This window comes from Carassius auratus, chromosome 25 (assembly GCF_003368295.1).
Source record: "Carassius auratus strain Wakin chromosome 25, ASM336829v1, whole genome shotgun sequence".
NCBI lineage: Eukaryota > Metazoa > Chordata > Actinopteri > Cypriniformes > Cyprinidae > Carassius > Carassius auratus.
This window is the reverse complement of record NC_039267.1, coordinates 18,820,676-18,844,621: the sequence shown is the minus strand read 5'-3', so window position 1 is coordinate 18,844,621 and position 23,946 is coordinate 18,820,676. Positions and strand designations below refer to the sequence as shown.

General features: G+C 37.1%; 1 protein-coding gene across 2 annotated transcripts in view; it reads right to left on the bottom strand.

The window, feature by feature from the left end:
* Nucleotides 1-1,343: 1,343 nt before the first annotated feature.
* Nucleotides 1,344-23,946, bottom strand: part of LOC113043593 (N-acetyl-beta-glucosaminyl-glycoprotein 4-beta-N-acetylgalactosaminyltransferase 1-like) — a 145,632-nt gene continuing 123,029 nt past the window's right edge. For both annotated transcript variants that reach the window (XM_026203080.1, XM_026203081.1), the window contains exons 9-20: nt 20,266-20,332; nt 14,772-14,915; nt 14,467-14,576; nt 13,764-13,864; nt 13,479-13,552; nt 11,312-12,605; nt 10,288-10,646; nt 9,099-9,252; nt 8,792-8,864; nt 7,957-8,110; nt 7,747-7,873; nt 1,344-3,452 (exon numbers count right to left, since the gene is read on the bottom strand). In XM_026203080.1, the coding sequence (XP_026058865.1) occupies nt 3,338-3,452; nt 7,747-7,873; nt 7,957-8,110; nt 8,792-8,864; nt 9,099-9,252; nt 10,288-10,646; nt 11,312-12,605; nt 13,479-13,552; nt 13,764-13,864; nt 14,467-14,576; nt 14,772-14,915; nt 20,266-20,332 (2,772 nt within the window). In that variant the 3' untranslated portion in view covers nt 1,344-3,337. The remainder of the gene's footprint in view (nt 3,453-7,746; nt 7,874-7,956; nt 8,111-8,791; nt 8,865-9,098; nt 9,253-10,287; nt 10,647-11,311; nt 12,606-13,478; nt 13,553-13,763; nt 13,865-14,466; nt 14,577-14,771; nt 14,916-20,265; nt 20,333-23,946) is intronic.

Genomic DNA, 23,946 nt, shown 5'->3' with positions numbered 1-23,946 from the left:
ATATTCAAATAGAAAACTATTATTTTAAGTTATAATAATATTTCACAATATTACAGTTTTTTCTGTATTTTTGATCAAATAAATGCAGGCTTGATGAGCAAAAGAAACTTCTTTCAAAACATTAAAAATAGTAATGTTTACAAACTTTTGGTCTGTAGTGTATGTATATATATATATATATATATATATATATATATATATATATATATATATATATATATATATATATATATATATATATATATGCTCATTGTAGGCCTATAAGATCATGTGAACAAGCATTAGACTTTTGCAATAATAGTTTACATGTTTAATACTTTTAAGGAGAACCACAATATAGATTATTCACCAATCCTCGACCCATAATCTCACACTCTGAATCATTACCTAAGGCTTATTTTTGGGTTTATGAATCAGAGTTTGACTGTGCTCATTGCCTCATGTTCAGTCTTGTGTAATAAAGTCGTGATTTAAAGTGTACTTAAGCTAACAGGAGATTGTGCATTCAAAGATATATGGGCAGTGGATTTGCTATGACTTTGGTTTCCATGATCCTGCTTGTATGCACATTTTAAAGTATCGCATCAGAAATGAGGAATGCAAATGCTGAATTTTGAATAAAAAATCCTTTTTACGCTCACTCGAGGTGGTTTTTGACTTGTGTGGAAAATGAGTTAATGCAAACAATGGGAGATGGAAATGTATTTTACAAAAAAGTCATATGTGTATCTCATTCCATTTAAAATGTTGTTATGGTCTTTCGGAAATGCCTGAGCAATTCTGTCATCAAAGTAATTCTGTGTAATTGCTTCAAAGAAATGTCCTACACTATATAGGAGCAGCATTCACTTTCATTTTTTTGCAATTCGTCTGCTCGCTCTGAGGTACAATTAATTTATTATATAAGAAAATTATTATATTTAGTAGCTTCTCCTACTTTTCTTGATGTATAGTGCCAGTTTATCAGGAAGTGTCAATTTTGTTCTATTTGACTCATTGGATGGAAACAGTGCTTGTTTTTCCGCAATTGTTTTATGCAATATTTACATTTTGTGCAATAAATTAAATTTGCAACTTCGCAATGAAACCTGGCTAATGACCTTGAACATCAGGTTTACTTTGCATAATGAATTGCAGATGTGACGCAAAAATTTTTTTTTTCAAATACGTGCGTTAAAATTTGGAAGCCACAAAATGTTATCCCAAATGACTAAGTTCACAGAATATGTATATTTTACCCACGACCTCATTGTTAAAGTGATGCTATACATGTTGAGCTTAAAAATATGAATAATAAATTGTTTCTAAGATCAAAAAGGGTAATTAAACAAACATACCCAAGGTGCTTCAACTTTCAACTTTATTTTTCAGAAAAAGGAACCCAAAAATGTTAAAATAAAATGCAAACATTCTGAAAAATTTCTAACACAACAATTTCACAGAAATTACCTTGTAATGCAGATCCCTGTATTAAGCGTAATGTATTAGTGTCCTGTCTACGTTTCGTTTTAAATAGGCAGCCAGAAATTACATCGAACCAAGACGAGGAATAGAAGAAAGAAACATCTCCATTTAGGCTACTCTTTAAAAAGATGAAGTTTTACGCACACGTTGAACTTTATAAGTCTCGGTATTTCTGATATGAAATAAAAACACGTCAAAGTTTTATGCCAGCTTGTAAACATGGTCGTTTGTATGTTGCAGATGCTTGTACGGTATAGTGACATAACGATACATCATTTCACACACTCAAGCTGCCCGTATCAGTGTAAGACATTGTTTTAATCAAATATATGTAGTCAAACAAAATACAGTCGAATATCACCGAAAAAATCACTTAGACTCGTCCATATTGTAAATTTCGCATTTACAGTAACGCAATTACAATGGAAGTATATGGAGCAAGATATACCAGACTATGCAATAGCTGAAACTACAGCTATTTTTGGTTTTTAAATGATTTTCGCAGAAAAATAGGTGTTATTTGAGATGTAATGCTGTCTAAAGTAAACAACACTTTATCTTTGGGCTACAGTTTAAGGTGGATGAATGCCAACAAAGGTGGATTTTAAAAGTAGTTAATTAATAGTTATATCACTTTAGTTTCCGGTATTTCTTTTTTGCATAACTTGCCATCTTTACCGTCTTTTTGTGGTTCTTACAGCATTTTAAATAACTTATTCTACCACACGTCTCATGTTAACATCTACAATGTTATATTTAGTACCCCATATACTTCTGTTTTATGTCCTTTACTGTAAACACAAATTGTGTTTGTCTGTACAAGCTGGGAAAGAAGTCAAACTTATTTTTTGTGGTAAAACATCCACTTTCGAGGGTGAAAAGAATCTGGAACATTTCTTTAAAAATGGAACAAACAATAGGTGAAAACTCTGGACAAGTCCAAAATTCGATTAAAAAACATTTATTTTCTTTCTAAACATGTTTTTACTATTCAATCATCTCCATAAAACAATGCTATTTGGGGACTTACACAACCCAGACAGCTAAACATCAGGTCTCCTTCTTAACCCTGTATGGACTGCCATGTTAAATTACATCAAAGAAAGGCACACAGCTTCTGAAGAACATCTTTATCCCACGGTTAAGCTCTGTAGAAATGGCTACTGCATCAATGGGACCGAGATTACGGCTAGCCTAAAACCCAGACTAAAACAGAAGTCTGAAAGGTTTTTCTGCATCTGTGAAACTAGCCAGTAAAGACCAAACCTCTTCTGAAACCAACCGGAAACGAGGAAAGGAAGCAGCTCAGACATACAGACAAATGCAAAGATTAATAATTTGAATATCATAGCTCGACAGGCCATTCTTGGTCCAGTCGTGTCCAGAAGTTCAGCAGGACTTTAGAAAGGAGTCGCCACATATCAGATCATTTCAAGTGTAAGAAGGCGTCGCTCCTGAACAGGAAGTGACATTTACAGTTGTATAAAAGCAGACGTCTAAGTACCAGCGCACATCTAAACCTTTAGACAATAACTTCAGCAGGTAATATCTTAAGTGCAAACCATATCTATGTGACCCAAAGTGCCTGAGCTGCTAGTTTTGGAGTTAATATTGAAACCATTTCCTTTAAATGTTCAGTAATCACTCAAGTTTCACTTCTGACCTAACAGACAGAGATACACACAAATACACACTCGGTGAATGAGTCTCTGTGGCTCTTTCCAGTGTGAGTTTGGACAGCAGCTTGGCAGTGTCACGGGTCCTCCTGTATGAGACGGGCCTCACCAAAGGGTCCCAGAGACACAACGGTTTGGTCCTTTAAGGTCCCGTTCTCGTGCAGAGTTAGTTTGAAGTCTCTCAGCGAGGCTCAGTTTTATCCTTTAGGAGCTTTACTGGACTGTGAGTTCCACATGCCTCTTTTCGAGTGATAGTAGTGAAAGAAGTTTCTCAGTCTTAAACGCTCAACCTCCAGACCGTTTTGTAGAACTCTGAAAGAGAGAGAGAGATTCATTTAATAATGAATGTATTTTTTTTTTTTATCATTTGCAATTATTTTCAAATTACTTTAATATCTAATTTCAACGATAATTTCATTAATAATACTAATAATATATTCAATTGTATTATTATTTAATATAATAATTTAATTAATATAAATAACTTGTATTATTATTAACATTAACAACATTTATTATTATTATTATTTAGTGCTGTCAAAATTAGCGCGTTAACGCATTCGATTAATTTGAAATATTTAACGCGTTAAAAAAAAATAACGCAATTAACGCGGTTGCAGTTTTTTTTTATTTCCAGTTGTGGCCTATGTGTGTTCAACGTGCAAAGAAATATGGATAAGACCAAGGAAGGACTTTTAGACGGAAAGTTTCAGTATAAAAGCCGGATTACTCTTCAGTCTGCCACAAGAAACATTACTCTTCATTTAGTCTGCCACAAGAAACAGCAACATTAAAATCATGAACTCAAATGTCATTGTTTAAAAAAAAAAACAATGACTGTAACAGTGCGTAAATCAGACCTTTCTGTAACGCTAACGTTAATAAGCTTAAACGAAAGAACGAAATAATTGTGTAGCGGAGTATTTTTTGTACACAGTGCCGCGAACTGTCTATCACTCCTGTACGCGTGCATCACTGTCCTCCTCAGCTGCAGCAACTTGCGCTCTCTCTCTTCATCAAGCTTTAAAACAAAAAGGGGACAAAAAGATCATATTGTCTTTGTGCATAGGCTATAGATTAATTAGATAAATGAATATCTAAATTTGTGCCTTGCCGTCTACGGTGCTGCAAAAGATGCTGCAGCCAATGAACAGCCAGCGGGGGCTGCAGGACGACTCAACCTCCGCAGACAGTTTTTAATGTTTATCAGACAATAAATACTCAAGATTTTGCTTTAGTATAACTCACAACGAGTTTCACACACCTTCTCCGGCCACGTTGAGTTGTTGACACTTAACAGTGGGAAAAGCGACACACGCGCTATTCACTTGTATAATTTAAGGGTGAATGGGTAATGTAGTTACTGCTCTGGGTGGGATGAATTAGGAAGCTTGCATTGTGAAGGGCGCTCTGAAAATCGGCAGTGCAGGTAAAAGATTAAAACCTCTATTAAAACAGATGTCCAAATGAGCGTACCGGTACGCTACAAGCACGTTCTGGGCGCACGGAGAGGTGGCGGTACGCTCAAGAGCTATATTTGGAAGTGGCAGTACTGAGTACTGGTGCATGCTGGCCCACTTAAAGCACTGGCAATGACTATACTTTGGAATTTTTTTGCAGTCCACTTAGAATTCAACATGGAAATAATTTTTGTTTTTTATTGGCATTGATTGTTTTGAAATTCAAATGGTACTTACATGCCTGTGTTTTTATTTCTGTAATAAATATGGCTTTCAAGCCAACAGTTAATTTGGAGAATATTGATGGTTTATTGCAGGTATGTTGTTTACATGAGAAAATCTGTGTTACAAGTTAAACAAAAATTCCAATAAACAATCATATTTTGAATTTAAATAGTTTCTTTGTCTTGAGTTTACATTAATTATTTACATTTTACATTTACATATCCAAAAAGTTTCAGTCTTTTAATTGCGATTAATCGCGATTAATTTTAAAAAATTGTGCGATTAATTAGTTAATTTTTTTTAATCGATTGACAGCACTATTATTATTATAACATCAAAAGTAATGTCAATGTCAAATCCTCACTTGTCATTTCAATATTAGAATTTTATATTTTTATTTTTATTTTTGTATTATTATTTTTTACATTCATTACATCAACATTTATTAAAAATATTGTTATTAGTAATAAAAATAACAACTACATCAATGTCAAAATCTAATTCACTTCAATATCATATTAATAATAATATTAATTAAAAACATTTATTTCATATATAAGAATAATATATAAAATTTATTAAACTATGAAAATCTCACAATTCTCACAATTTTAATATTATTAATACAGTTATATTATATATTATCATCAACAACAAAAATATTGTCACAGTCTGAAACTCTCAATTCAATATCATAATTGTATAATATTATGCAATATTAATAATAAAATAATATTTAATATGATTGATGATGATGATTACTATATAATATTAAAATCAATGTGAAAATCGTCATAATTGTAAAAACATAATAATGTTTATTATAATTTTAATGATATTATTAATTATATTTAACATTATTATTATTATTATTATTATTATTATTAATGATAAAATCACTGTCAAATTCTCTAAATTATCATTAAAAATTGAAATACTACTTCTACTAATATTATTATTATTAATAAAAATAATTATTATTATGAACTGCAAAAAACACATTATCATTATTATTATTATTACTTATTACTGATAATAATACTAACAAAAACATCACAGTCAACGTCTCTAAACCATAAATAACTTATACCATCATAATAATAATTCCTGATACTACTACTTCTACTTATGTCTTATGCTTCGTTCACACCAGATGCGACTTGCGTGAATAAATCGCGCTATTCGTGCGTAGTTGGACGCTTGAACATTTTGAGTTTAGGCGCTTCATTCGCGCGCGAAATTAACTTCACAACAGACGCGAATTTGCGTCATGGGGGGGTTTCTGCCAGTTGAGTTCACGCAGCATTTTCAAGTGTTCGAATTGTGTCGAAGCTTTAGTATTTCCTTGCATTAATTAATATTCACTTGTGTGTGCTTATACAAGTATCTTTTTAATGTATAATTTGAAAATCTAGTGTTTGATCATGTCTAAATATTTATTCAAGTGTAAAACCTAAAAGTAAGTAAGCAGTTATGACCTGCAATACTCTTTTGAGCAACTAGACTAGATAAACGTATATTTATTAGAAATGGTAAACAATGGCATTGCAAATGGAAATAATTTTTCTGGCCACAAAATTACTTTCATTTGCCTCTTTGCATTCATTTAACCTTCAATACTACACTAATTGTATTAGGCTATACATAATAACAGAAAATAGGGTACAATTCATAAATAAAACTGTTGATCTGCATGTTTGTCTTCAGCGTAATAATCAATGCATGTGTGTCTCACGCACAATTTGTGAGAGTTAGCAACCCTACTTTGTCATCGTTGACCCAAAAAAAACCTTCACCTGATGAACATTTTCATCAGTAATAATGTCCTTAAATAAATCAACACTGTTTTTGAGCAGTTAAGGTTACTAGATTTAAAATTATTTGTTTAATTCAGAATGGGTGCAATGCTAGCTTTTTTCTCAGAATTACGTTAGATGGTTAATTTACAACTTACAATCCGATAGTGAGCTAGCATCATAAGATAAAAAAAAACAACTATTGACAGACCAAGATTATAATAAAAGTGAGTGTCCGATTCGAAGATAAACACTTATTCAGTAGCAGTAAATTAGGTGTACCAAACAATCATAAAACAAATACATATTATCTTACCGTCACCGTGAGGTAAAATAATGAGGAAGGATCACTCGGCCAGCCAATCAGAACACAGCGACGTGTGGCACACTTGAGCGTATTTACAGACACACATTTAATTTGAAGTAGCTTTTTATGGGAGCGGCAGCACAATACTTTGATAAAAAATAGATAGGGCTATGTCAAATATTGTTTCTATTTTAGTTTTAATAAAAATACCAGGGGATCCTCCCAGCCCCCCCTCATTTCGAACACTGTTTTCAACTACCATTTTTATTCGGATGACTTTCAGAATATTACTGTTATCGTATCATGAAATGTAGTTTTAAAAGTATTTCATGTGAGAATGTAGTTGTTTTAAACTCAAATCTGTGGTTTATTTATAAAGTGTTTAATCATGTGTTTTGCCGATTTCGGAGACGGAGATCGGAGATCAGCGGGAGCTCAGTCCTCATGTATCCGTCGAAAGCAGCCTCTCCTCTGCTAGACCTGACATGTGCCGCTGGCTCTGATGTCTCTTTAGTGGTTCAAGATAAAATATAACTCATTTGGGGTAAATTTAATATTTGGTCTTTATTCAGTTAATCTATTAATATTATATATACTGTACAAGCAAGATCCGCGTCAAAATGCCCGAAACTTGCCATTTGCGCCGCCTCATTCACGCGAAACGCGCCGCAGGTTGTCTATTCACGTCTTTGCATTGACTTAACGTTGAAATCACTCGCGCCAGACGCTCTATTCGCATCTGGTGTGAACGCACCATTAGATTGTATTGTATAAATTAATACTTTAAAATAATCTTGTTTCCTGGAAAGCGCTTCTACCTGTCCAGTAGTTCCCAGTCTTCTCCTCCCCAGCGGTCCTTAAACTCCTCCGTGTTCATCCCACCAATCTTGTCAAAGTCGGACTTGTAGATCCCAAACAGGCCGAAGCCGTTGACCTCCCAGTAACCTGCAGACACAGAGCCGTGGGATCGATGAAGTCCAGTGTGAGAGCGGCTGTGTTTGAGCTCATGTGTGTGAGGTGTGTCGTACCGTCAGGCTCCTGCGGGGAGCTGCCGCAGCCCAGTCTCATCACTATCGGAGCGAAGGCCAGTTTGCCCTCCACACAGTGTTTCCTGATGCTCTCCAGGATGTTCAGAGGGAAATGAATGTGCAGGTCACACAGAAACACGATACTGTGACTGTCCTGCAAAACATCAGCCCACACTGCTACAGCACTGAACTTCACGACTGATCAAACACATCCTGCTCATCATCTTTGTTTTCTAAGTTACATTATAGCAACAGCTGTGAATCACCAGCCACATTTATACACTCATTAACACGAGGAGGATTCCTAGAAATGGTTGTGAATCACTGATAATCACACTGCTGTTGAGCTTACAGGTTTAATCTCTGTATGGGAAACCGTGACATAATGCTGCTTCATGCTGGATTTACCGCAAGTGTGAGTTAACAACTCATTAAAAAAAAAAAATTCACATGCTTTTCAGACTGATTTCTGATTTTATGAAAGATGCATCTTTTTCCAATTGACTGTAAATTCATGTAAGAATTAAATTAAATTACTGAATCTTGGTAGTTAGTTTGTGTTTGGTTTAAGTCTTTGGGAACTAAAGCTGCATTTGTTTATGCTGTATAAATTTCACACTTTATCCAAAGCATTTTACATCAGTACATATGAATCGAACCCGTGACATTGGCATTCCTAGATCCACCGACAGGAACAATTTGTGCGCTGTTATGCACTTTACCACAGCTACGAAACATTACTGAGAATGTCTGAACATCTACAATGTGTTATTTTGGAATCATAATAAATCCGATTTGAAATCTGATCATCTTAAAGCTGTGAGTTTATGATCACCTCGATGGTGTCCACACCGATCTGTAACCCAGCAGAACGTTCAAAGTTTCCTTCTCTCCTCAGATACTCATATCTGTGTACAAAAATAAAAAATACAACTGTAATAAGCCTCTGTTTATTTGATAAATACACAAATATCCATCTGATATCATCTGATATCCATTTTGTCTCTCAGTTAAATTGCTATTTAATATAGTTTTTGAAGAAGTTTGGCACATCGGAGTGCAATGTATCCACTTCCCACAATAGCAAGTTTCTGCATAAAGAATAAACTAACAAAGTGGCATGAAAGCATGTGTTGGCGTACCGTGGAACGGAGCTTTCTCTGAGAGCCTGTTCCACGTCCATGTCTTCACTCTGGAAGTCCACGATGATGATGTTGAAGTTGTTGTCCTTGGTCTCACGGTGCAGGAACTCCATGTCTGAGATGAACTGCTGAACCCAACGCGCCTGATTCTTCACTGTAGGAAACAAATCAACACATACATTATGATAATACCACATAATATTAATACATCAGCTACATCAAAACAAAGATTCGCTGTTTTATTTCTTAAGCAGAAAACTTACTTGGGAAGAACTTAATAAAAAAAAAAAACGGAAAAATATACTTGTTTTTATATTTTATATAAAAAATATTTCAAGGATCCATTGGAGTGCAAGTGATGTAATGCTAAATTTCTCCCAATCTGATAAAGAAACAAATTCATCCTCATCTTAGATAGCCTGAGGACATAATCAGCAAATACTATTCCTATACAACAGTTTAACAGTTTATTCCTTTACCAACTTTTTTTTTCTTCTACGAGTGAGAATTATCTAAACTGGTTGCCTGTAGTTTGAGTTTCTGCTAAACAAATCCAAATCCACTGCAATCCAAACTGTGACAGATTCCACGTACACGGCTGGAATTTATGATCAGGCAAGGGACATTTTTTTCATCACATATCTGCCAATCACAAGTAACCCACCATGCAAAACCTTTCAAATTCACTGCTACACAAAAACAAATTGAAAGAAAAGTGAGAAACAACCATGAAAAACAAAGCGGGTCCCAACCTTGATTTGAATTTTTAAAATATAGTGCCCCCAAGAGGTATAAATGTCAGTGCTCTCAAACAAGGTGGCATTTAAACAGAGCACAAGCACAGGATTTATGGCGATACATTTAAGTCACATCAGGGATTCTCAACTCTTATCCACGAGGTCCACTTCCCTGCAGAGTTTGGCTCCAAACCTAATTAAACACACCTGAACAAGCTAATTATTCATGATCACAAGTAATTTCTAGTAAAGTTACAAGCAGGTGAGTTTGAACAAGGTTAGAGCCAGAGTTGCCAGGTTTTCACAGCATAACCCACCCAATTTCTACTTAAAACTAGTCCAGTCGTGTTTCGAGGGGGGTCCCCCAGTACAAAAATCACATTCCTGAAAGATAACCTGTGCAGGAAAGTGGGTACATGATTCACAAAAATAGATAGATATTTATCACTTACCTGGTACCACAAAATGCACCATGACATTCTTTTTCCACTGCAGCATCACTGGCTGGCACAGGAGGGGTTTGGCATACACTGTGCCCCACTGCGGGGTGCCGTGGGCCCCTCGGGTAGGTGTGCGGGAAGGTGGAGCAGGTGGGCTGGCGATAGGGGAAGAGGGGGATGATGCTGTGACCCCTTCCATATTCTCCAGACTGTCTTCTACCCGACCACGGTGCAACAGCATGTAGATGTACTCAGACAGACGGACCACTTTACGACCTCTCTCCATTAGCTCCAGCTCTATCAGGTAGCGGTTACCACGTGCAGAGTCACGCCGCTTCTCTACATTTATAATGCGGAGGAGAGTATAAATCCTGAGAAAGAGAGAGGGAAAAAGAGATTGCATGGTGGAGTGAGTGGCTGTACGATTACTTGAAAATGCACACCAGTGCAATTTTAAATGTAAACGAATGGTAAGGTGCCCATTTTCAACAATAATTACAGTAATTATTTTTATTGCTTAAAAACTGTGCAGTTGGAAAGAGGTAAAAGAAACTGAAAACAAATATTTTACACATATTTTGCTAATTAAATTATTTACAATTTTCTGAAATTATTTTCAGCAAAACAACAACAAAAAAGGAACTTTACCAATATTTGCAAGTGAAATTTGTATGAATTTAGTTAGAACAGTAATTATGAGAATTTTCAAATACTTGTTCAGTGAGGAAAAAGATATAAAGAACTGTAACAATAAATTGTAATATAAATACACACATTCACTACTAATATTTTACAAGTATTTTCTAATCAAATGTGGATTAAATGTGTCTAAAAATACATATGCCAAAACCGATATTTACCGATATATATTGTGAATTGAATGTGTAAGTCTCTGAATCTGCAAATGGCTGTAGAGTTACACAGCAGAATTTTTTTTAAAATATAAAAATACTGATATAAATACAAATATACAGTGTAAATACTGATTTTACAGATATATCGGAAACTAAAATATTGGTTTCTATATCAGCCTCACCCTCCATTAAGTTCATTGAGTTTCTCCATGTACTGTGCAAGAACGTCCACCACTTCGCTTTCAGATAGCTGCAGGTTTCCAGATACGTTGCACCGGAGATCATTCCAGTCAGAGCGCAATGTCTCAAAGTCCATGCTATTAACGGAAAACGTCCTCTGCCAATTAATGGCCTCCTCCGCCCACCCGGGGCGAGGCTCCACATCCTCATAGCTATACTCCGAAAGGCCTCCGTCCTCCTCTGGTTCTGGGTTCGTGTCCTGCCGCTGCTGTTGGGACTCAGTAATCTCAGAGGTTTGCAAGTAGGAAGTGACACGGAGAGGCTCAGTTGGAGGCATGTTCTCAGAGGAGTTAGCGGACGGAGGGGTGGGCGCAGGAGGTGGTCGAGCGGTGGCGATGGGCCTCAAGGGACGCTGGTGTTTTTCCCAGACGCCTCGTATCCTTCTCTCAAAGCGGCTTGGGATTGCTGCTCTGTTTGGGGGCATGGGATTTTCAGCTGGCTTGCTGAAGTTGGGGCTCGCTGGAAAGACCTTGTTTTCATGCAGAGAAGAGCGTGCAAATAACTGGGATGCACGTAAAGCTCCTTTGCTGAGCTTTGGTTTGGCACTGAGGTTCACCAGCTTTGTGGTCTTGCCATTCTGGTACAGGAAAACGCCCGGGAAGACCTCTCTGGGTTGGCGTGAAACAAGACTTTGCTTCTCCTTAGCAGGGCGAGGTCTTGTGACGTAGATTTTGTTGTCCTCCTTCTTGCGCTCCTTGTTGGTGTGGCTATTTCCAGGATTGTGGCTGTTGTCATGAGCATGGTTGTTACCTGGGGAAGGAACGGCGAGGGCAGGACTGCTGAGGGTTTGTTTAGCACGACTGTTGAGGGCCACCAATGAGGATTTTGGCGGGAAAAGCAAAGCAGATCTGCTTATTTTCTGTAAGCGATCTTCTGACCAACCCCCTCTGAGGTCCCGGCGGTCTCTTTGAACCCAAGTGAGAGAACGACCTCGCACGACACTCTCACTTTTTGGTAACCCTACCTTAGCCTGATGGTCCAGAGTGCCTTGGTCTGTCTCTTGAGGTTGAGACCCAACCACTTGCCTTGCTCTTGTGAAAAAGCGCCTTTGCTCTCTCCTAAATGTTGGGTTGCCTGGCTCTACCTCTTTTTTCTCCACCATTGTGGGAATGGGTTTATCAGAGGGGCTTGAGGTGTGACTTGAGTGGCTAGGTTGGACAGTCTTTGTTACTGACAAGGTGCCAACAACTTGTGCTTCATCCTCTGGATCCACCCCCTCTTCTTCTTCAAGAAAATCTAAAGCAGAATGCCAAAAACAAACAATATGAGTGTAACTCCACCACTTGTGGCCAAGCTCACAAAGAGACCTTGAAAAATAATTCTTGGACATTTGCAACTTATAGGTCTATTCATAACAAGACTTTAAAGCTGCAGTATGAAACTTCTACAAGTGGCACCTAGTGGAATCGCAATATGTTTGAGAGACCCTGCAGGAGGCGTTGTGAAATAAACCTTACCTGTAAACACACCATTCTGACACTGAAATAGGCCATGTACAGGTATGTGATTTATACAAATCTGAGTTTATATGGGCATATGAATGCATATCTGACAGGAACTGACATGAAATGTTTTTATGGCATTTTCTTTTGATCTTAACTATGGGTTACGTTTAATGAAATCGTGTTTGTAAGTGCACTGCTTTGTGTACAAGGTAACTGTCGTAGCTATTGTATTTCTGTTTTCCATAAGCGCCACCTACTGGAGAATGAATTTGTATTTTTATTCAGCCGGTCTTCTGTTCATGTTCAGACTTGTTGTTTTTATCAAAACTTGCACTATTTGAACAGTAAAGTTGTTTAAATAATAGTTTGACAGTTATTTTATAGGCAGTTACCAGGATTTTATAGTTTAGAATGTTGATACCTAAACAACATGTTGTTTGTCTTATGAAAACGCCTTTGGTCAGCAATTTTCACGTTGTTGTCGATGTAACCAGGCCTTAACCCTTTGAAAATAAACACAACTTCTTTTCTGGCTCAAACCTAAGGCCATTATCTCCTGATGAATATATCAGCCATGTTCAAACATAGAAGCTTGTGACGGAGCGATGCACTAATGAAGTGTTATTCCTCTTCTGGATCACTGATCACACACATGAAAACTCACCATCAGGATTAGGGAAGAAGAATGGCCTGTCATCTTCCTCCTCATCCATCTTCATGTATTTATAGAAGCCAAACCTGTTAGAGATAGAGATAGAGAGAAAAAGATCAAGTCTGTGAAAAACAGAAATACAGAGTTTTAAAGAAATGTATTTATTCATCTCTGTTTCAGTGAAAATAACGATTCAGAGGACCATTTCATTGAGACATTGACTTGATAAATGTCCTTGGTCTTACTGTACACACTATTTCAATATATGTATTGCCAATATAATCTATAAAAGCTTACTTCTCCAAATAGATGGGTGACTCTCTATAGAAGCACTTGTTATCTCTTTCCATGTGTGTGAGGCGGGTGAAGTCATTGGGATAGACAAAAGAAAGATAGACCTGCAGACAAAATACCAGATATGACAACCCTATTAATTCACTTGGCATGTCAGTAGTTCACCACTGAACAGTAGAATATCTCTGTGAATACTAGATAAAAGCCTATTGTCTAGTATATGCTTTACTACATGCTGCCTACAAATCTTTTGAAAAATAATGTGAAAGTATGCAACAATATAGCATTTAAATATTGTGACAAATCTCAGGAAACTGACGTTATGTATCATATCTTTACCTATAGTATTCAAATTACACATAATAAGTAAAAAAAAATGCTTGCAGGTAATGTCAGGCACATTGCATTGTAGGATATAGAAAAAAAAATTACTATCTCTAAAATGTAGCATTGTGAAGTCCAAATGTTTCTTCATTTGATGCTCTAACCTTAATCTTAATTGTTTTTCTGCTTTTGATTGGCTTTTACGGTATGCCTGTAATTACCTTTGTCAGCCAAAAGGGGGCAGTAATCACACAGGAAGTTTTAGTACACTGCAGCAGCAAGTCAATACGGCAACAGGTGCAAGTGCATTGTTCCTCAAAAGGCATTTTCTGTTGTACTATTTTGCAAAATGTGTGCAGAAATATATGTTTGTTAAACTCACAAACTGCAGGCCTTGATAGCGTGCGATAGGGAAGTCTTTGACCACATATGTTGGCGAGTAGAGACAGGTGGGCAACACATTTTCAAGATGAGAGGGGTCAATCATGGGAACTATGGAGAGTATTGTGAGAAAGACAGTTTAATATTACCAGAAGCAGATTATCAAATTGTCCTTTCAAACATTATTTGTCACTAAGGAACACAAAATGAAGAACTATTTCAGTAGATCCAATAGAAAAAGAGAGACAGAGGAAACAAATAAAAAGGGACTATAAAGTGGACCTGAACAGACGGATAGAGGCTTACTGTTGAAGAAGGTGTCGCGCGGGTCTGGTTGCAGCATATCGGCACCGTGTTTGCTGCGGGTGTGGGTCACTGCTGGGACAGGCCCATGGCTGGCCAGTGTCTGAGGAATGTGATCCACATGGTTCATCTTCAAACTGCTCTCATCTTTCACAAAGAAAGAAGAAGGGATAAATGTTAATGGAGATGGGGAGCCATTGTTTATGAACAGTCATTGCACAGAAGGACTTTAAAAGGAAAAATAAAGCAGAATTTACAGCACAAAGAATTTCTAATGAAACTGAAGTAGGGGACTAAGTTATATCTAGAAATCAGAATATCATAAAGAAGCACGGAAGGGATTTTTGACTTGGCCAAGTAAGACCCTGTCAACTGTTTAACAACTCCCAGCTAAAACACAACAGGCATACCTAATGTTGTCAAACGTACTGACTTCGGTACCAGTCGGTTTTAAAAACGTCCATTTCCCGCTAACATTTGAGCCCTGTTGAACCAATTCCTAAACACTACTGATTGGCCAATGTGTTCACATGCTCAACAGATTTGACTATGATAATCAGCGGTGTTCAAGAATTGGGTCAACAGTCCTCAGATGTTAGCAGGAAATCTACTTTTTTATTTTTATTTCATAACATAATTTATTAATGCTTTTTTTTTCTTTTTTTTTTGACAACACTACTTATAGTACCCCAGTAACACCATAAAACACCCAGAACACACTGGTATGTGCCTATCAACATTTTAATGCTTAGCTACCCCCAGAAATCCACAACAAGTGGCTAACAATCCCAGTTTAACTGTTCAGGACAAACAAGGGACTCACAAACTAAAAAAAAAAAAAATTCAGCTGTAGATCATTCAGGTAACAAGATCAAGGGGATGTAAACTTTTGAACAGGGCCATTTTTATAGATTCAACTATTATTTTCTGTTGTCGACTGTAATGTATATTTTATGTGAAGTATCTTATTCAGATCAGTACTAAATAATTAATAACATGCATGATCCCTTTTATTTTAGCAAAATAATTAACATTTTGCAGATTATGAAAGGGGGATGTAAACTTTTGACCTGAACTGTTGTACACATTAACAATCACCCAACAGCAACTTCAACAACCCAAGAAACTACCCATAATGCCCTACCTAACGCCTAACAACATAATAAACACTATGAACACCCTGACAAGTGCCTATCAACTTCCAGAAAACTCTAGCAACTAGAGCTGCACAATTAATTGAATGCTCTGTATAGTAAATGCTGTTCCAACTGAAAGCATGTGAATATACCACATTTAATAACATATTTTTACTCCAAACTCACTTCATAACAGCAGAATTGAGTGTTTGAAATAAATCCTTCTGTGAGATTACATGACTCCTTACACATAATAAGGCATGCTACTTACTTCATAGTATTCTTAGCAGTGATAAAGGCATTGCATTATAAATATACTTTATTTTATTAAAATTATAATAATAATAACTCGGATAAAATATATATTGTCATAATCGTGTGTTTATTAGTCACGTCGAATCAATAAAAGCAGTTAAATCTTCTGTTTATCCAGCTACGGCGTTTCCCGGGTTTCTACCGCGTGGCGTATTTGGAGTTTCAGCGCGAGAGCGCCCTCTGGCCTCCGGATGGAGATTTACTGCTGATCACAGAACTGTGCTTCACTGAAAGATGCGGATGATTATCACAGCTTCTGTCTAATCGATTCCATTTCAATTTAACGTGCAGCCCTACTAGTAATAAAAATGGCCTAGCAAACACCATCTAACAACACCCTAGTGACTTCTTAGCTAGCCCCCAAAAAACACAGTCACTGCATTACAACATCATAGAAAGATCTAGATCTGTGACGACATAGCAACCACCCATAACTCCCAAGCATCATTCTGACAGCACCCTAGCAGTCACTCAAGACCCACTGGCAACTGCCTATCAACCCCCACAGCAGCCACCCAGAACACCTGAACCATCATTAAACAATGTCCAAACCACCACCCATAACACTCTAGAAACAACTTACCACCACCCTAGCAACTGCCTAACCATGCCCTAGTAAACACCCAGAACTCCCTTGCAACTGTTTATCAGCATCCTAGTGCCCTTGAAGAACACTGTAACAATCCACTTGCCAACCATTTTAGGACTCCATTGACAGATTTACCTATGCCTATGTGCAGAGTATCTGGCTGCTTAAGTTCAATGTCATGCCTTGCTAATATGTGGGTCACTCCACATCAGATACACCTGAATGTCTGGGTGACAAATGCCGGTGCCACCCTTCAAACGACGAGGACCACAGAGCCCTTCCATGCAGATGAGACAGGCTTTGATGTGTGCTTGAAACCCAAGAGAGAGCAGAGGTGGCTGCCGTCACACACTGCACTTTAATGTGTGTGAGACGAACACTGTGAAGTGCTTAAGCTCTGTGTTACGTTCAAATGGAGTTCACATGACGGTCAAAGATGCTAGCTAGCAGCTCAACTCAAACAAGAACCAAAAAGAAAGGGAACACAGTCTAGTATTTAACATTACAATGCCACCAACGTACCAAACAAGAACTTTCCATTCAGGCCCTGGGCTATTTTAGCAGACAACAACAGAACAAGGTGTTCAAAATATACGTTTCTCACACATGCAAATGTGGCACTGTTATCAGCCCCAGTCTACCCCCTAATCATATCAAACCCTGCTGTCACTGCAAACTATATGAATGGGGTTCTTCATTATGTTGCATATGAAAAGCCTTGTACAATGCACAATACAATCACAATTCTGAAGGGAATTCATTTCATAGTATTTGACACTCGATGCAAGAAAGCCCTTGTCAGAACTCAATTTTTCACACGAGGCATTCAAGCATAACTCGGAGTCTTTTAGGACGACTGATGGCTTTTACCAGTCGTGTTGCCTAGAGACACATTCACCACAAACCTTTGCTTCCAACAGCTTTGTCCCTGAAGAACTAAACGTGTAAAAAGAAAAGAGACTCACATTAATAGTTTATAGAAAGTTTTAACATTGAGGATAAAATGTTATTGCTCAGATGGTACCTTTTATAGCTCAAAAGCTGTCTTTGAAGCATCCTTCCTTTCTTGGAAAATTCCAAAGCATAAATAAAAAGGGACACTAATGAAGACAACTGGTTTTAAGTTTAGAGTATTGTGGCTAGCATAAATTAATTTTATGTTAAATTCGTTCACATTGAACTGGCCATCCATCTGTTTCCATTGCTTTGGACTGAGATACTGGAATAGGCTCCAGCTTTGCGACCTTACAGTGGATATCAACAATTTGAGAACAATATTGTTAATCTTCATCACTCAAACTTTGAAGTAATATTAGCTCTAGGTATACCACTGTTCTACTAACATGTTTGACAAAATAACCAAAAACCTTTATTTTGTGACAATAGTGATCAATATTAGAGAACAGTAACCACTGTTGCACAAAAGAAGAATACAACAACAATTTCGGAGCATTTTTAATTGTAGAGGCCCTTGCTCTGAATGACTTCAGCACACTGCGTCCTCAGGACATCACTAGTCTCTCACACTGTGCCGGTGTGATCTTGGGCCATTCTTCCACAGTTTGGTAGCTGTAGTGGGTTTCTTGGGTATAACTTTGTTGCCAAGGATTTTCCAGAGATTTTCAGATCAGGTTTAGATCAGGACTCTGGATCAGCCATTTCATTACTTCGGTATTATTTCACTGAAGTGAACTTTGCACCAGTTCTCCTCTCTCCACACGACACGCTCCTCCACAAAGGTGAGTCTAGCCTTTTGATTCGTTGTTCTGATAAGAGCTTGGTCACTGCAGAGTGGGCTTTCAATCCAAATTCTCTTAAACATTTTGAGAGAGATCCTTATACTATTCAGCACTGAACTGGCAAGCAATCCCAGCTGCAGTGCTGAACCAACTCCCCACTGAGTGTCTCAGCATTATCCTGTCTTCTCGTGCAGTTGTCTAACATAGACAACCAGCCGTTTTGGGCGACTTGAATTAGTGTCACTGTAAACCTGCAATATTCGAGAAATCACAGATTTGGAGTGACCAACTTCTCTTGCAGTTACTGAAAGGGTCATCCCTTCGGCCTTTATCTGGACAACCTCCTGTCACAGAATTTCAGTCACCCCAGAGCAGCCTGCCATCTAGCAATCCCAATGAAAATTGGAGGAATTCTGCCAGTTAAACAGGGTTTGGCATACAATGAAGAAAATTGGAAATTATAGGATGTTTTTTAATTTTGATCACCACCATTCATAGGACAAAAGAGTTTGGGGCAGTGGTCCCCAAACTTGTTCCTTGAGTTCCCCCAGCACTGCACATTTTGCATGTATCCCTCCTGATTCAACTCATCAGCTCATTAGCAGAAACTCCAAGAATGGGTGTGAAGGATAAATAAGACATGCAAAATGTGCAGAGTTGGGGTACTGAAGGAAAGTGGTAAGGAACCACTGGTTTGCAGAATGGACGAATAGTTCATACTGAGACATTTGATTGTAGACACTGGCAAATCTGAGTAAAGCTTTGAGACATTGGGGAGATGTCTTAGGAAATTCTAGAACAGAGGTTTGATTATTCAGGTCTTTTTTTCTCAGGAGAGCACTTAAAAGCAATATTCTTCTACTTTGCTACCTAATTAATGTCATTGCTTTCTAGAAGAAACCATTTAAATTTGATGGAGATTTAATTTGCAATTCTTCCTTCCATCTTGAACTCTATAAGGGATGTGTGTGCTGTGAAATAGCTGAAAACAGATAAGCGCCATTGTGTTTCAAGATGGCATTTGTACTGAAGACACTTCCAAAAGGCTATCTGTGAAGGTCAGCATCATCACTATGGCAACAGTATGCAAGCTAAGGATGTTAGCACTGCATGCCTGATCTCGCTTTAAGAGCACGCAAGATTCAACAGAGTCTTTATAACCTTGCTCTTTTCCCCGTGTCCTTTCTCTCTTTATGTCACAGCAGCTCTAAGCACATTTTCAATTTTGCTTCACCTCAGGGCACTAACACCAAAAAGTGTTAAAAGCAAATTATGTCCACTAAACTCATCAATTTTGTAGCGAACTCTGTAGGAAGCTATTAAAAGTCTTTGCGCACTCAACTTTAGGGCACGGAAACCAACTTTAAACTGTAATGCAGCTAATACATCTAGTCATTTTAAGTCCTATGGGACACACTGCACCAATCCCTGCACAAAGCCCAGCGGTTGGAAACAGCATCTGGCAGAAGCAGTCACTGTCATCAATCTCAATGATCCCGAAAAAGCCACTTTCTTCCTTCTTGAAAACTCTCGGAGGCACGGTCTGTTTCATAAACCGTTCACACCGAAAGCTCTCAAGCACCTCAGAGAATAACATAAAAAACTGAAGTTCAAACTCTCCAGCATCAAGCCACTCAAACCATGATGGCGTGGTGGCAGTACGATGGCTGGTCAGCGCGGGTGAGTTTTGAAATTGGTGGAGTTGGTAAGAGGGTTACCTGTATACAAGGAGATGTAGGCAGAATCGATGACCTCGTACTTGAGTCCTGGCAGGAAAGGGCGCCACTGTAACAGACACAAAGAGAGACATTTAGAGATAAACTAGTCTCAAGCCTCATGTGGCATGGCCACGTTTGGCCAACAAACCATCCTTAGACTGCATGAAGCATATTGCAAAGAAACCAGCAAGATTTGGTTGCACTTGACAGTTCTAGCAATTTTTAGGAATCAGGGCACATAGGTTTTCATCAGTCTACCAGGAAATAGTGTTGTGTTTGGGTACCAATTGAACACAACAAGTGCTATTGAGAAACAATCAGCTGATGAATGGTTCACGCTATTAAATCAATTGAAAGACATTCTAGAATTTTGTAGGATATGCTTGAGACAGTACATTTTCCACCTTTTGCCTAAAGGGATAGTTCACCTAAAAATAAAAATTATGTCATTAATTACTCACTGTCATGTCGTTCTAAACCTGTTTTTATTAATGACGTTGATTCGATATCGGTTCTCAAAAGCCGCAAATCGATATTTTCCGGTATTTATTTCAGCAAACTTTTAAAACAAAATCTGATTAATGTGAATCTTATCTTATTATTAGTCTTTTCAATTAGATGTCACCCTCTTATTTAACTTGCGCGATGTGACAACAGAAAACCTGTCATTGATTCAATGCTTATCAGGGCGGAGATACTGCTGACAAGAACCAAAAGTCAAAAGTCTGCCAACAATAGACTGAAAAGAAACTGTGTAGTAATGAGACACTAAGTTATGGAAAAAGTATTGCACAAAGTGACGAAATCACCTGTTAACGACGGACATCTCATCAAACCCTTTAGTGCCGACAGGTCTGATTAAAGTTTTGAAATGGTGTAGACACGTAGCAACTGTGCCTTAATCAGATGTGATGGCAAGTTTCTGATCTGAATTTGGAAATGTTGCGCAACCAATAAAATATCATTACACTTGGAGCTACGGCTAGAAACTCTGATTAGGATACAAGAGATGGAATTGCTTGTCAATTTATCACATTAATCCTATTTAGGACATGTTGAAAAGTCGTCTTTTTTTGGAATCCTTTATTCCTGTATTGATTGCGATTTTTTTTGTATTTTTATTGATGACCAATGAATGGAACTATAAGAGATGGAGGGATTTCCTGCATTGCTATTTGTCTTTATTTCAAGCAAGGTCACCCTCACGAAATAGATTCACCCGTCCAATCACAAGACAACATGCAGCAGGAAATGAGAGACACACTCACATCAACAGTAGCTTCTTCAGCTGCACACTTACAAGCCATCAGACAAGCTACAATTCTTTTAATGACGCCGTGCAATTACCATGTCACTTCTGCTTATGCTCGCTGTAATGAGGAGAGACGGGCCATTTTCTACAGCCAAACACACACATTAAGCTCATTTTACCCTTAAACTTTACCCTGAAATGTCATTATCCGGATATTCATTATTTCATTATTTTTCATTTTAAAGTCAACATTAAATTAAATGATAAAATTAAAAGCAGTTCAACAATAGTACCATTATATATGAATATATAATGACTAAATTTTAATTTTAAAATTAATTAATGCACTTTTGCATCATGATAATAAAAAAGTCAAATGTATCGAATTAGTAAAAATACTTAATTCATAATTATAATTGTTAATGTATTGTCTTAAATAAATAAAATATTATTATTTAAAAAAAAAAGATAATTTCTTTATTTTCTTGACCCAGAGGTCAAGAAAGAGACAGAAAGAGAAAGTGCATGAAAAAAAAAATGTGTTGTGCCAGAGAATAACTACAAAAGGTTTTATTATTTGTGTGTGTGTGTGTCAAGTTTTGACCAATTGTTATGCAACAATATCTTAAAATGCAAACAACAGCCATTCAGTAGGGGTAAGGAATAGTGTATTGTAATCACGAGGAGCTAATATTTAATATAAATTGTGATATGTCCCCATTGAGAAAGCTAAAGAAATGTGTGTGCTTTGAATTAGTTGTGCCTGTCTTCACGTCTCATGTCTCTGATGACATTTCTTCAGTGAAACAGAAGTCCAATTCAATGGCCTGAAGCATTCAGTGTGAAGAGACGAAAATCAATACAAGAGGGAAAACAACAAAATGCAACACACAGTCAGAAAAGTGCAAGTGTGGCTGACAGTATTTTATTATGCTCTGTGTTTCCGGCAAATGTGTACAGTCACGTAAGAGTTTTATAATGTGGTTTCTCTATCAAACGTTCTGACAAAGTTGAATTGCTGGGAATTTCAATTCATACTCAAAACAATGCTGTTTTTAATGTCTTAAAATGAAAGAAATAGTTCACCCGTAAATTTATATTTGCAAAATTGACTCACCCTCAGTTCATCCAAGATGTAGATGAGTTGGATTCTTCATCTGATTTGGAGAAATGTAGCATTGCAGCACTTGCTCACCAATGAATGGGTGCCGTCAAAATGAGAGTGTTTTTTTTTTTACAAACACACAGCTTTTCACTTCACAAGTCATTAACTGATGGACTGGAGTGCTGTGGATTACTTGTGGATCATTGTGATGTTTTTATCAGCTGTTTGGACTCTCATTCTGACGGCACCCATTCACTACAGAGGATGCATTGGTGAACAAATGATGCAATCCTACATTTCTCCAAATCTGATGAAGAAACAAACTCATCTACATCTTTGATGGATTTAGGGTGAGGACATTTTCAGTAAATTTTAGTTTTCTTTAACAGCTCTATTTTTATTCGATGCATGTCTTCCAGCAACAACTGCTGTATGAGATGACATTTACTGCTAATAAAATATATTCAGAAATCGCTTATATTTAGTTTTTCCATTTACAATATTTACCAAATAAATATTAGAATATATAAAAATAGCAAGCACCACACCCATGACCTCACGTGGAATGCATCTTCCCCAAAATTAGTTGTCAATAAATATTTTTTTATATATTTTTATATATTATTATTATTATTATTATTTATTTATTTTTTTAACACTGCAACTACAAAATTATTAATAATCTTTTTCTTTTAGTCACCGTTACATTGTTAACTTACTGCATTGCACCAACTTTAATTATAAACAATTTTGTGCTTCTGAGAACAATTGTTTTATGGAAAAGTTACTGTTTTTGATCAAATATTTTTTCCTCATAAGCTCACCGAGCGGCTCAGCTCAAGATCTTTTCTCAGAAGCTCCATCACCCTCACCTCAGTCCAGAGCAGACGGTCAAAGTCAGGAAATATATTCTGAAAATGTCATTTGGAGGCTCTTTTTTGTATTTGCTCAATGCTTTTAGTGAAATGAGGAGCAGCCAGCTGCAGCTAAATCAAACCTAAAGTAGTTTGAAACACTCTTTGTATCTCTCTCTCTCCTGCAGAGCGTGTGATACGGAACGATGCTTGCTGATGGCTTCACAAAAGGGGGCTGTAATTGTTATCTTTGGCGTTTGTGATGATAATGTGATGACGTTCATTTAATTTACCATGTTTGTTCTGCTTCTTTCTAAAACAACAGAAGGCTGTGCATATCTTTTTATGAACTATTTATATTTGCCCTCACATACTTACAGCATTGTCGATATAATTAGTGGGGATAAATAGCTTTTTTCCTTTTTGGTACTCACTAATATCAGTAGGCTGATGCAGACGGTTTGTGTATT